Source organism: Sapajus apella, unplaced genomic scaffold (assembly GCF_009761245.1).
Source record: "Sapajus apella isolate SASKATOON/1434 unplaced genomic scaffold, GSC_monkey_1.0 scaffold19, whole genome shotgun sequence".
Lineage (NCBI taxonomy): Eukaryota > Metazoa > Chordata > Mammalia > Primates > Cebidae > Sapajus > Sapajus apella.
The window spans coordinates 4,173,044-4,188,499 of NW_022436959.1; the positions used below are offsets into that span (position 1 = coordinate 4,173,044).

The following is a 15,456-nucleotide window of genomic DNA, read 5'->3' on the forward strand; positions in this document are numbered from 1 at the left end:
TTTTCATACAATACTAGAAAACTTACCTTCTTCCACAGTTAGCCTAATAGAACAAATCATATGAAAGTTTCTTAACAGTTCTTTTATTTCTAAAATAATCACGTTCAGGTCTTACCATGGAGTAGCAAAGTTTTGGATTCACTTCCTTTCCTTTGAAGAAATAATGTAGAGCAATCACTTATAAATCCTTCTAATTATAAATAAAATCCAAGATATTGTTTGACAATGAGATGCTTTATTAAACTTGATACATTTACTCTATAAGAATTCTGTGAAAAAAATGGGTTATCAAATTATTTTGGATCTGAATCTCTGCATTATAAAATCTATCCCAAAACTATGTCATCTCACTGTATTCTGTGACTATTAGCACATGGATGACCAAAGGCAACTACTTCCTTTCCTGGCAAAACAAGACAAGTTTCAACTGACTTGCCCATGGTGTTACAAGTCCTCCTAGCAAAATGTAAAGTCCCAACCCCCCTCTCTATGCAGTGTCATCTCCAGGAAGGTAAGCTTTAGGAAGCACCTGCGCCAGCCCTATAACTGTGCTTAGCATGAGGTTCAAACAGGTTCAGCCTTGAGACGGGCATGTTCCTCTCAACCAAACAACTCTATTTGGATTATTCCGAGACTCCTTGGAGGGGTGAAACTTCTGGAAAAAAAGAGTGAGAGAGAAAGAAAGAGAAAAGGTCTGAATAACGACAGGAATACACAAAAGATCAAATTCAGCTGCACCAGTGCTAAGGGGAAGGAGGAAGAAATTGGAAAACAAGCAGCTTTACAGAATGCTCTCTGGTATGACAAAAACTGACCAGATTGTCACTCCTTCTGACTTAACGCTGTGAAGGCCACCCATTCTCTTACCAGGCCTGGATGTCTCTGCAGTGAGATGTCTGTGGTTGGTAAACAGTTCTGTGGAGTCTTGTTCTACTGATCTTTCTTCTAGGTCTGACTCTGGGATTGTAGTACAACCACCTAGTTGAAAAATACAACAATATTTTATGCAATGTGTAAGAAAATCTGCCTCTCCACACAGCAAGCATAGCTTAGGAACACACTGGTCATAAAGATAATAAATGACGTGACAACAATCTCCACGAGTGGCCCAAAAAGAATGACCTTAAATGTTTCTTTTTGGTGAAAATACTGGGAATGAGTTACTGCCCCTAAAGACATGTTATACTGATTATGACTTGGCAACAGCAGCAACAGTATTGTCTTTAAATTTATCCTTTTTAAAGTCAGAAAGGACAAAACCTATAGCATATGTGATATCTACAATATAAGGGCCCCTCAGCAGGAATTCCATTTAATACCAGAGCATCAGAAACTATAAAACAAATGAAGCACGTGAACCATGAGGGAAAGAAGCGTTCCTTGAGCAAAGAGAAAGATTGCTGGTGTTCTGGGACGGTGGTTGTGGTGGTATTTTTCTGGAATTTGATTCTATTCCTGAATCCCAACACCTTACAGCACAGACACAAACACTTCATAATTCAACAGCAAAGCCATGAACTGCATTGTGGAAGATTTCAATCCAAAGGTGACTCGAGGATGAGCTGGCACTGCTGTGCTTTTGAAGTACTAGGTATAACTCATTTGACTTTATCCACCCAAATCTTGTATGGGAAACTCGCAATCATGCGAGAATTTCCTGACTACATCTGCAACTTGATTTGACTGATTTGCCATCATTTCCTGGAAATGTACTAACATGCTGTATACTGTACATGCTTTTTTCCAAAGCCATTCTTCTTGTTAATGAAGTGTGATTTCTTTTTCTGAGGCTTCTCACACACAGAGTCCAAAGCCTCAGCACTCAAGTTTGGTTTTATGCATGAGGGGGCTTATGAAGCTCACATCACTCTGAGGAAAGAGAGGGTATCAGCAGCACTGACTTCAAAATCACATCATTCAAATGAAAGGGACAGTGGCAACGTTCCAGGTTTGAAGGAAAACGCACCTTACTATCCACACCTCTGCATCAACTCTGAAACAGAAATCGATGCTGAGGGAAATGACAGAAAAGCATTTCCATACTCACAAAATAAGAATTAGAGCTAGCCTCAGAGATTCTCTGAATGGGAAACATTATAATTACCCATCAATGCAATGGAACTCGCCCAGCCATATCTGAAAATGGCAAGTGCCTTATCCAGAAGGAGAACCAGGCTTATTTTTAATCTCTCCAAAGCCTGTAGATCATAGTAACAAGAATTATCATTATTGAGTACTTTCTAAGGGCTAGAAATCTTAACCATATTATCTCATTTAATTCCTACACACTATACCATGAGATAGATATTATTATTCTTTTATAAGAAAACTGAGGTCTCATGATGAGATTCAGTAACTTGCCAATGTCTCAGAGCTCCAGTCTGGCACACAGTGGAGCTGGGGCCTTCGGAGAAGCCCAAAAAGTCAGTTGCTTTCTTTTCTTCTTTACACTCATCCAACTGAGTAAAAATGAAAAGGGTATATGTGGTGGTGACAGGGCCTGGGGGAGATCTGGAAGACTGATGACAGGGAAGAACAGAAAGAAGAGATGTGCTCCCTGCCGAACAGAACCCTGAAAAAAAGGCAGAAGGGCCAGGTTTCTCATTCTGAATTCACAAATTAGGTTAAGTCACTTCTCCATCCCTGAGACAGAGGGAAGCAGAGGGAGGCCAGGAATGCTACACTCATGCAGCTGCTTTCACACACAAGACAACTTCAGGAGTGAGGAAGAGGTGTCCCCCAGCCAACTGATGAGAGCAAGTATGACAAGCAGTTAGCACAGCTGCCACATGCTTGGGGAGAGGCAGGTCTCCTCTGATAAATTAGTGTCCTTTCATTCCAGCTGACTCACTATTTTCACAAAAACAGAAATAAAAGACTTCCTAGTTCTCTATCATGTGGGCTCAAAAAGAAAAGCCAATTGCTATAGATTATCAACAATGCATGTCATTTCCTCTCTTCTCTTTGCCTCATCTTGTGTACAGAGATGGCCAGATGTCCTGCCCTGGTCCTCTACCCCTCAGGTGCTATACTGGACAGATTGCATGCACGTCCTCAGACTCCACACCCACTGCAGGGGCTGACTAGCCGCTTGCCCTGGGAATGCCACCCCCATTTGCTTTGGATGCCTCTTGTAGCTAAACTTCCCAACTGCACACCCAGAGTGTCTGCCACTTCCAGCTTGGGAAGAACAATAGTGGTGGGCTCTGGCATCCTGACCAGTGAGTGCATCATGGGAAAAGAAAAGAAGCTGAAGCTGAGCAGAGAACTCCTCCACTGCTCCTGCCAACCAGGAATATGCTGGATGATTAGTTCTCTTTTGTAGGCCTCCAAAAAAAGGGCTGTGTACTGCATAGCTGCACCTGCTCAGCCTCTTCATGGCTCTTGGAGAGAGGCACTCCCAGGTGCAGGCCGCACCACTCTGCATGACCTTACATATTCCCCTGGTTTTTGCTCTTTGTTCTCACCCTCCCTTCCCAGAGCTCGTGCTCTCAAACAGCCATCAGTTTAACCTTGGCCTCAGGTTCTGTCCTCTAGAGAAAATCACTGATACTGCTGATACTGGGAGTAGTGCTATAATAAAAAGTAAGTCTTCACAATGGAATTTTGAACTTAGACTGGCCACCCATCTGTAAGGACTAGAGGCTCCATAGCTGGAGGTGAACGGGATGATAATAGCCCCTGGTGTGCAATTACTTAAGCTTTTACCTATGCTTAACCAGGATGATGTGCACACAGAGGTCAAGACACTGGGAGATCAAAGGGTTGTGGCATGAAAACATGTAATTGTAAGGATTTCAGATGCTGCTTCTGATGACTAGGTATCTTGCAAAAAGAAAATGGCAGCTCATGCAACTAATGGGCAATGGAAGGCAAGTCCACAAAGTCAAAAGGCTTCTTTGACCTTGCTCATGTAAATGAGATCATCACACCAGCCGAACAGGAATCACCTGAAAGCTTGTCAGAAATACAGACTCTCAGGCACCATCCCACATCTACTAAATTAACATCTTCTAGGAAACAACAGATGAGTATATCTGATACTTTTGCTAAGAAAAAAATATATTTGTTAAAAATTTAAGAGTAAGCAAATAAAAGAATACAGCTAGTGCTCGACTTACGACCACGATTGGTTCCGACAGACTGGTCGTAACACGATTTGGTCGTAAGTTGAGTAGGCTATATGCACGCGGAGATGGTAGTGCTGCCAGAAGCTGGTCCGCACTGTCGTACGCCCAGCTGGGCAACGTTTGTGCTGCCAGATGCGGAGCAGTAGTGGCTAGCGATTGCGGTCGTAAAGTCGAATGGTCGTAAGTTGCATAGGTCGTAAGTCGATCAATACCTGTATAGATAAAATTTAAAACTTCCAAACAAACTGAAACCCTCTGAAGTCATCCATGGAAATGAAGCCTGGGTTCCATGGATGCCAGATGAAGTACCCTTGGCTGAGAGTCCAGCCCATAAAAGGAGAGAGGGCTGCAGCTTGAGGAAATCATCCAAACACAATGGCAAGTGTGACACAAACAAGCCTGCAGTCAAGCACAAGCAGAAATGCAGGCTCCTAGCCTGGAAATCAGGTCAGCGCCTCTAGGAGGGCAGGGGACTTACAATCCTGTGGATCTACTGTGTGCTGAGCACCCTACCTTGCATTTTTAGTACAATAACTCACTCCATCCTCCAATAAAGCTGTCGTGAAGGGCTCTCTGCCTTCATTTCGCAAGGGTAAATGTACTGATACCAATGTGTGCTTTCCTTCTACTGCCCTTTCCCCTACCCCTCCTCTTCCTACAATGTTACCCAGGCATTTTGTGCTTCCTTGCCTCCAGGGAAGTTTGTAATGCGGACCCCATGAATAAAAGTAGCCTGGAAATACTTCCTTTTCCAGCTTTGGTTTTCCATAGCCGGGGTTCCCTGAAGAGGTAGAAATGAGTGTCCTAACTCAGAGAGTGAGAGACGGCTGGCACCTGGGCTGGCTCGGAGGCAGCAGCCCACAGCTCAAGGTAAAAAGACATCATCCAGAGATGGAGGCATGGGACACAGGAGGACTGGGCACCAGAGGCTGCAGCCTCAGCCACAGGGAGCCCTGGAATTGACGACTCCACTGATGGCTCAGGCAATGAGGCTGCGGCTAGCTACCGTGTCCTCGTCTTCTGAGACCCATGTATAAGCCTCCCTGGATGCAGTGGGGTATGGCAAGGGTGGGCAATAATAACTGAGACTGAATCCCCTATCCTCTTGGTATTAAAGAAAATATAAATTTTACATTTCTTGCATCTCTGACTTAGCTATGCAGAGTTGCGCCTGCTAGAAAGTCTCAATTTATTATGTAAAACCAAGAGATTATGTTATTTGCTAAGCGTTATACAAGTTTCTACACCACTGCAACCTGGCTCCCTATATACTACAGTGATGCTTCTCAGAAAAACTTGCTTTTCAAATTTTCAGTCTATCTAATCAATACTTTTGTAAAATGTAATAGAAATGAATAAAAAGAATTGCTAGAAAAACTAAATAAGACATCAGCTTTCACCTTTTAGAATTAGGTTCAACAGTCGTAAAGGCGCCCTTTCAATTGCTACAAAAGTTTCTCAACATTTTACTGTGAAGGTCAGGTAACAAAAAGTTTGCAGGCAGATGCCAGTCTTTGGGCCATACTTAACTAACTATAAGATATGGTCTAACTTAATTAATGTGATACGCAGAAAATAATAATACAGCAAATTCCTAATTAAGGTTCAAATAGCAGCAAACTCCTTGTGGCAACTAAATGGGTTTTCACAACTTAATGTTCATCCTTTCTGGTCATACATCTAGTGACCAGATGTGGCAGCTCTCTCTCTAGTGGTCATGGTGTACAGAACAAACTCTCTCTCCCACCAAGGTAGGATGTCTAGGTTCCCCTCACCACCGTTAGGTGGATTATAATTAAGGGAATCTGGCATCTTAAGTCAGAACTCTAGATGCATTTCCACAATGGAATATTGTTATAAGTAACAGTTTTATTATAGAGCCCTATTACAATTAAGTTATTGCTTTAAAAACTTTTCTGTACTAATCTGGAAACCTAACTTCTATGTCAAAATTATAAAATATGAAGCACATATAATGAATTTTGAACAATCGGCATAGAACCATTTGGAACAAAACTGTTCATAAATTGGAGACCACACCAATGATGTTAAAAAGGATGTCTTTGAGGCACTTTATTATGGGGCCTATGACTGAACTGCTAACAATCAAATTATGTATATGGCCATCTGTGTTAATTAAACCTTGCTGTAAAAATTTGGCTCTTCCATGTTGATAACATATTAATACATATGCAACCATTATTTAGCCAAAAATCTATTTAAGTAGAAAATCTCACTTAAAATTTTGTACAAATAGGAATTTGCCCTATATTTATAAAGATAACACAACTCTAGGATTTTTAGGAATTTCAAGCTATCCTCTAACCTGTTTGTACATTCAAAAGCAAATTATAAAATGGCTGCACTTCTCCTCAAAAAGTGAAACACAGGCCAGGCACAGTGGCTCATGCCTGTTATCCCAGCACTTGGGGAGGCCGAGGCAGGTGAATCATGCAGTCAGGAGATGGAGACCATCCTGGCAAATGTAGTGAAACTTTGTCTCTACTAAAAGTACAAAAAATTAGCTGGATGTGGTGGCACGTGCCTGTAGTCCCAGCTACTCTGGAGGCTGAGGCGGGAGAATCACTTGAACCTGGGAGGTGGAGGTTGCAGTGAGTCGAGATCACACCACTGCATTCCCACCTGGGTGACAGAGCGAGACTTTGTCTCAAAAAATAAGAAAAAAAGTGAAACATATTTTATCAACAGGTGAATTACACTAAGATATTTCTACCTATTGTCAGAAAAACAAACACAACAATGAAAGGAGCTTCGGCCTTCTCTGTAGGTTGCTACTGTAGAGTTAACTGAAAGAGGTAGAGTTCAAAGGTTAAGATAGGAATTGAAGCAGAAACAAATTTAACTGTCATCTAGAATACTGGGGATCAAAATTGGAATGCAAGGAAAGCAGTGGTATGCTGGTAAATGTGGAAGAGCCGGCTTTCCAGGAAAAAGAGGAAAACCCCAATCCATAGTGTTTACCCATCTCTGCAAGACGAATACTCCCCCTATGGCCAATTTCAGATAACCAAAGTGACATCACCAAATGTACTGCTTAGCAGAGATGCAGTATTTTTACCATACAGATTCCACAGATGTAAATAACCTCAAGAGAATACATCATAGTAAAACATAGTAAACTAATTAGGAAGGAAGAGTTTTGAGTTTGTATCATCTTTGTTTTTAATATAATTTATTTCATTGTAAATTTATGTAATTTTTAATAATGCCTATATATTTGACAACCAACTCCCAAAATTTCTAAAAATTCAACAATTGGTTCTCAGTAGCTAACGCAAGCCAGTTCTAGCACTGAAAGTGGGAATGGTATAGGAAGGTCAAGGTTATGCTTTGAAGTCTCAATTCATGGCTCCACATTTACTAGTTAAGTGACTTTCTTGAGCAAAGTTATTTCACTAACATCAGTCTCAGCTTCTGCATCTAAGAGACTAACGTAGCCCTCCTTCATAAGGAAGAAAGGTGAATGTGCTTAGTGCCTAGCACAATGAAACACAACTTAAGACCTGACTATTTTCAGGCCAAATCAGGAACACCAAAAGAAGAGTAGGGTAGCCAGGTCAAGATAAAGTCCCTAATGTGGGGGTTTGGCAGGGTAGGTATGAAACAAACTGATGCATCCCTGGGGCCATAGACAGTTCTGCAGCAAAGAGAAAAGTGCCTGAAAATCTTAACTAGGTGGCCACCTAGGGAGTTGGCTAATCTATTTTACTCAAGCCCTATCTGATATCTCTCCTGCTACTTAAACTACTGGGTTCCAATATTTGATTCTACCCTAGGTGAATCGGGCCTCCTAGCTAACTTGTCTCACAACCTACTTTGTAATTCAAATAGCCCAAACCAGAGGGTTGGCCATATAGTAAATATTTTTTAGGCTCTGTGGGCCATCTGGTTTCTGGTACCAATATTCAATTTTGTTGTCATAGTGCAAAAGCAGCCATAGTCAATACATAAATGTGAATGAGCACTGGCTGTGTTCCAATAAAACTTTATTTACTCAAACAAGTGGTGGGCCAGGTTTGGCCTGTGGGCCATAAGAAATTAGCCATCCCTGGCCTAATCTAAGGCTCATGGAAAGCTTCTTTGCATACAGTATTGTAATTTTCAAAGTTCCTAGAGGCATTTAACACTGCCAGATGTCTTATCTTACAGTACTACTACCAGGATATCCTATAGTATAAGTTTAAAAGCATAGTTTTTGTCCAACTGTGACAAGTGTTCTTTCTTGTTGGATAACGATAAAAAAAATTTTCTCTAATAGATTTTACTTTTTGGAGCAGTTTCAGATGTGCAGAAAACTTTAGCAGATAGTACAGAGAATTCCTATATATCCTCTGCACAGCTTCCCCTATTTATTAGTATCTTTCATTAGTGCAGTACATGCATTACAATTAATGAACCAATAATGATACATTATTATTAACTAAAGTCCATAGTTTATTCGCATATTTTTCTTTTTTACCTAATGTCCTTTGTCTTTTTCAGGATATAGTTATCCAGAATACTGTATAACATTCATTGTCATGTCTCCTTTGGCTCTTCTTGGTTGTGATGGTTTCTCAGACTTTGTTTTCAAAGCCTTGACAGTTTTGAGGAGTACTATCAGGGATACTGCATGATACCTTTCTATTAGAATTCATCTGATGTCCTTCTTATGATTACAATGGGGAAATTTTTAAAACTCTAAACATAAATTCTTAGAGTTTCCAATATTTTACAATGGTCTCCAGGAGTTTCTCTTTTCCTCTATCAAAAGCAAAGAAGCCAAGTGGGCAGTGAATGGAGAGACCACTGAAAGAGAGGGGGCAAAGCAGAAGGCTTTGGCCTTGAACAGCTCCACTGTGGAGCTCAAGTTATCATAGTAGTGGACCAAGCTGCACCTAGCTGTAGGACCCAGGGCAGGTCATCAGTTGTCCCATCTTTAAAGAGGGGGTGATGATGAGGCTGACTGTGAGCATGGCATGAGATCGTGTACACCTAGCATCGCGCTCAGCACATCATGCATTTTATCACCTCCTGCCTTCTACTTTTTTTTGTATAGATGCACTTTCTGCCCCAATTTTTTGTGGAATCAAAGAACTGTAGCTTTTAGTTCAATCATTTGCATGTAGTAGATATCAACACAGAGGTTCAGAGAGGGAAACTGATGTGCAAATGTCCCAGAGCTAGTGCAGGTTCCCCTCCTTTTTATCACACTAGAGCTTTCTCAAGAACACATTTCCCCCTCCCCCCAGGAAGATCTTAATGTATTTGCTTGCAAGTTGGCTGCCCTAACTAGTCCTTCCTTTCAGTGACAGAAAATCCAGAGGGCTGGCAAGCTGTTCTGTGGGTATATTTGAAGACTTTGCTGCTTATTTTCTTGCAACAGTGACCTTTGTGATAAACTGGGTATTCGATGAGAGCATTCCACTCCTTCATAGAGAAAAAAAAACTTTTCTTCTTTTTTCTTCATATATTTAAGAGGAATCAGACAAGGAGACACTTTTCGAGAATCATAAATGACCACAGACCTTGTTCTGACTTGCCAAAGAATCTTCTGTTTGCATGACCTGAATTGCCACTAAGAATTAAAAACAGCAGAAACCTCAAAAGTATATACCAGTGAGATTTTTCTTTTGATCAAGATTTACTTGATGGATAAAGTGTTTTTTTTGAGATTTCATTTCAATGGTTTATAATTCATGTGCAGTATGAAAAATGGGTCTTTTGAAAAGAGTATCACACTATCTTAAATATGAAGTTTCCCTCAGACTCAGAGACTCTCTATAAATATATTCATTTGGAGATATTTTACTCTCTCTCTCTCTCTCTCTCTGTGTGTGTGTGTGTGTGTGTGTGTGAGAGAGAGAGAGAGAGAGAGAGAGAGAGAGAGAGATGATTCATACGTATGCACATAGGTACACAGGCTTGTACAGATTTCATGACAATTCTCTACTCAGTTTTCCCAGTTGTTTCAAATAAGTTTTTCTAGCCGAAAGAGAAAAAAGCCAGCCATCTGCTGTATGCTTGTGTAGCAATACTGGTTGAATATTTAGAAACATTTTGGCGAAATGGAAGAATAGAAGGAAGGAGGATGGGCAAGAGAGAGGGAGACAGGATGGAAAGGAAAGGGGAGGGGAAAGAATGGATCACAACATATTTTATCTTTCTGTGTATGCTCTTCTACAGAAGACATTTGAGGTGATTTACAAAAGGTGTAAATGACAAAATAGTAAATCGTACAAAATATATTAGCAGTTAGAAGAATGTAAACAAGAACAGAAGGTATAGCGAGGAAGAATCATGGATAAACACAGACAAGGACTTACACAACAGCTATAGTGGAGACAAAAATGCAAAAAGTTACAGAGAAAAAGTGGGACTGCACTTCCTCTGATCCATCCTCCATGACCTCTCTTCTTCCAAACTGAACTTCAGACCAAAGGGCTCAGTTTGCCCTTACTTGGATTTAACTTTTCTTCCTCAAGAGCACACAATTGGTAAAGCTATAATGGTGGGAATTTTTTTGACTAATGATGTATGTGCGTGTGTTTATGTTTCTGTTCTGTGCTCAGGGGCCATCTTGGAAAGTCAACATTTCTGTGAAATTGTTTTTTTGTTTTTTAATTTTACTTTAAGCTCCAGGATACAAGTACAGAATGTGCAGGTTTGTTACAAAGGTATACAAGCGCCATGGTGGTTTGCTGTATCTATCAACCCATCATTTGGGTTTTAAGCTCCACATGCATTACATATTTGTCCTAATGCTCTCCATCCTCTCACCCCCGACCCCTTGACTGGCCCCGGTGCGTGATGTTCCCCTCCTTGTGTCCATGTGTTCTCACTGGTCAATTCCCACTTATGAGTGAGAACATGCAGTGTTTGGTTTTCTGTTCCTGTGTTAGTTTGCTGAGGATGACGGCTTCTAGCTTCATCTATGTCCCTGCAAAGGACAAGATCTCATTTCTTTTTATGGCTGCATAGTATTCCATGGTGTATATGTGCCACATTTTCTTGATTCAGTCTATCACTGTGGTGCATTTGGTTGGTTCCATGTCTTTGCTATTGTAAATAGTGCTGCAATAAACACACACATGCATGTGTCTTTACAGCAGAATGATTTATATTCCTTTGGGTATATAACCAGTAATGGGATTTCTGGGTCAAATTGTATTTGTGGTTTTAGATCCTTAAGGAATCACCACACTGTCTTCCACAATAGTTGAACTAATTTACACTCCCACCAACAGTGTAAAAGTGTTCCTATTTCACCACAGGCTCATTAGCATCTACTGTTTCATGACTTTTTAATAATTGCCATTCTAACTGGTGTAAGATGGTATCTCAATGTGGTTTTGATTTGCACTTCTGTAATGACCAGTGGTGATGAGCTTTTTTTCATATGTTTCTTGGCTACGTAAATGTCTTCTTTTGAAAAGTGTCTGTTCATATCCTTTGCCCACTTTTTGATGGGGCTGTTTTTTTCTTGTAAATTTAAGTTCCTTGTAGATTCTAGATAGTAGGCCTTGTCAGATGGGTAGACATTGCAAAAATTTTCTCCCATTCTGAATGTTGCCTATTCACTCTGATGATAGTTTCTTTTGCTGTGCAGAAGCTCTTTAATTAAATCCCATTTGTCAATTTTGGCTTTTGTTGTCATTGCTTTTGGCATTTTTGTCATGAAGTCTTTGCCCAGGCCTGTGTCCTGAATGGTATTGCCTAGGCTCTCTTCTAGGATTTTTATGGTTTTGGGTCTTATGTTTAAGACTTTAAATCATATTGAGTTAATTTTTGTATAAGGTGTAAGGAAGGGTCCAGTTTCAGTTTTCTGCATATGGCTAGCCAGTTTTCCCAGCACCATTTATTAAACAGGGAATCCTTTCTCCATTGATTGTTTTTGTCAGGTTTGTCAAAGATCAGATAGTTGTAGATGTGTGGTGTTATGAAATTGGGTTTCAGAGGCACTCACTGAGCAGACGTTTTCCAGAAAAACACATATATAGGAGATTGTCAATAAATACAGCAGGCACAGACCTCATCAAAGCACATCTTGGAAAAAAAGCCCTGGGGAATGGAATATTTTGCTTACTGTGCTCTTAACACAGCATAGTGAATAAGGTTAACACCATTCAATGCTGCTGCTCCTGTCTAGGTAAGACTGGAAGACTTATGTCCATTTCTCTCTCATTTCCATTTCCACTCTGCTTTTCACTGTGTTGTCTGTGTTGTCATGTAGAGGCACAACCCTCTTAACCAGGTATAATTTTACAGTTTCAAACTCAGCAAAGCAGAAAGAGAAAATGCCTTTCTAGGTAGTCTTAAGTTTCCAGTGGCAACATAAGAAACTCGGTTTTCTATGCCTTGTAAATCCATCCCATGACTTCCCTTTCTCCCTGTTTTTGCAGAAACCATGCTGACCACATTGACAGAAACAACAGTGGTTAGTTGTAGAGGGGCAGGTGAAGGTCACTGTAGTGCATGTCCAATAGGATGCCATTCAAAATGTATGGAGCTCAGTTCCACTGCCTAATAACCAAATTTGATCCCCCCCACACAGTGGGAACTTAAAGTATGTTCAAGACTATGCACGTACCTATGTTTGAAAATATTTCCATTTCACACCTCACAACAGAGATGAAGTGTGTGAATAAAAGGGAGTCTAATACATTTTAAGAGGTCTAGCATGTGTCTCAACAAGTTTTAAAACCCCTGTAAAGGCTGAACACTAAGTCCCTCAGGGTATAAGGGCTCCAGTCAGAGAGTCAGGATTTAAGAGAGCAGGGTGCTCCTGGTATTAAGATGTTTCCACAACTTGAATAATGATGGGTGTCCAAGTATTCCTTTAGCTGGATTGCTGGTTAGAACTTAGGCTCACTTGGTAGAGAGAATTAAGAAATTACAGAAACATAGCCATTTTCATCCATTGATAATTATGTAAACAGAATGTACTAACCAGAAAAAGAGTTCTATTTACAAAAAGCAAGCACAGTCCATAAATCCTACAGATTGGAATGGATCCAGGTTAAGAATTTCTCCAGATGTCAGTCTGTAAACAGGGCTTCATAAAGTGAATTCCCCAATTAATTGTTGGCAAGAGCGGTCTCTGCACTATGTTGGTGCATTGCAACCCCCTACCATATGTAGGTGAATTGCTGTCTGGCCCTATCGATCGGTAATCGGTTATGATACAACAAAACTCAGAGAAAAGCAGCTGGGGCAGCACAAATTCTTCTGATATGGTGAGAAGTTACTGTAAAATTACTGCTTAGGAACTCAGAGCTCTGTTCACTGAAGGAAATGAGAATTCTTCTATTTATTTGCATTACATCTGTTTTTCTAACACATTTAGTTCTTAACCTAGAGCACTTGGAAAGACACACACCCAGTAAGAACATAAACATGGAACCTAAAAAAACAAAACAAAACAAAAAAACAAAACGAAAAAAACCTCTACTCACTATTTTGATAAAGTCTCCAATCACAATGTTTTTACACATGTTAACAAGGCCATTAAATCCTCCAAACAGGAATACAAAAGTATTGCCCAGCCATTGTGAGAAGGTGGGGAAGAAAAGAAAGTTAATATTTGCTTTTCCTTGCCATCTGATCAATGTCTGGAACATTCTGCAATAAAATGTAGATCTACTGTCTTTCAACTAACTCTTCACTATACGGTACAATGTTTTCTAGTTCGAAAAGAAGGTATTTGCAATTTTTAATTTCCATTTTGTTTCTAAATCCTAAAGAAATCCAATGTACAACTGGAAAGAGACATAATTTTAAGATATTTCCATTTCAAATACTTTCCTTTTCTAACTCCCTCTTCAGAGACCAACACTTTCTCAAAAGTACACATGCACAAATAAAACATTACAGCTACAGTTGAGAAAGAAAGGAAGCCAATGGTTCTGCAATAATAATTTCTAAAAAAAAAATGAAATGAAATAGTAAGAGCATAACTCCACTTTGCCTGGACACCACATAATAAGAGCTAGTGTTCCTCACAGCTTTCCGTCTTGCATCAAGTAGCTATTCATGCCCCAATGATCCTGGCAACATTTCTTCAACTTGAGCTTCTTTCCACATCCCAATTAAAATCCATAATCTTGACCAAACTGTGTTGTTTTTAATAATTACAGAGTTTAGGTGGTGATTAGGAAACTGAGTCCAGCCGGGTCATTGGCTTAGAAACAGGTTGAGAGAAGAGAGAAAAGAACATAGCAGCTCTGGAGTGTGCCTTTTCATCATATCCTTCCACAAAGGATGAAGAAACTGAAGAAACACTCAGGACTCATTCCCAGGCAACTCTACTATCTAATGACATATTTTTAATAGCCCATTAAACAATGTCATATTTTAAAGAAAAGAGAAATATAAATATACACAGAGTGGCAAACTAAACCATTAATCATAGAAAGGGACACTCTGAAAGGGAACATGGCATGGCAAGTTTCATGTGTCTTAAGCAAAGTCAAAGTCTGGGCCTTCATTCCCTTTCCTTTCAATGCAGAAAATATAACGTGCTTTCTGAGAGATTAGGATTAAATTAGATGACTCTTGTAAGGGGTTTATCACAATGCCTGGCACAGAGAAAGACTCCCAGTAAATGTTAGCTATTATTTTCAGTTCTAACTCCCAATATATATCAGTTATTACAGTTACAGCCAAATACACATGAAATGGCAGGCCATGAATAGAGCATGAATTTATATGTGACTTTCCATAAAATGCTCAGGTAAAAAAGTTGAGGATGAAGTAAGTAGACCAGTGGTGGAATGTTTTGCAATTGAACTCAGTGGTGAACAGTAAAATTGTCACCAAAGCATTAGAAGTAATTCACATGAAAATACTGTCCATATCCCTTTTAAAATGAAACCACAGATATTCTACTGTCATAGATAACCACACTTCTGAGATTACAATAGGAATTTTTAAAGGGCTCAAATGATGATGATGATGATGATGACGACGACGACGATGATGACGACCGGGGTACATCATCTCAATCATTGTTTTCTATTTACCAGCAGTGCTATTACTACTGAGAAATGCAAACCCACAAGATAATATGATGCAAATGGACGAAACATTAAGATAAAAGGGTAAAACAGTGGTAGGTTTGCTTTCTCATGGGAAATTGAAATGGCCAGCAGCTGAACCTTAAAAGAGGAAGTCTGCTGATCTAATGTTACTAAACATAGGAGGCAGCCAAGGAACAGAGAAATAGAGCAATGTATTTTAATGTATGCCTTGAAGGAAGCAAACACCAATTATTTTTATATGACTTTAATTCTCCCAGTGAATACTTTATGGGTGTTGGCAAGTCCTT

The 15,456-nt window shown here is 39.9% G+C and overlaps 1 protein-coding gene across 6 annotated transcripts in view; it reads right to left on the reverse strand.

Annotated features, from left to right (window-relative positions):
- Positions 1–215: 215 nt before the first annotated feature.
- Positions 216–15,456, reverse strand: part of BBS9 (Bardet-Biedl syndrome 9) — a 456,994-nt gene continuing 441,753 nt past the window's right edge. For all 6 annotated transcript variants that reach the window (XM_032286823.1, XM_032286822.1, XM_032286824.1 and 3 more), the window contains 2 exons: positions 868–978; positions 216–655 (listed from right to left, as the gene is read on the reverse strand). In XM_032286823.1, the coding sequence (XP_032142714.1) occupies positions 624–655; positions 868–978 (143 nt within the window). In that variant the 3' untranslated portion in view covers positions 216–623. The remainder of the gene's footprint in view (positions 656–867; positions 979–15,456) is intronic.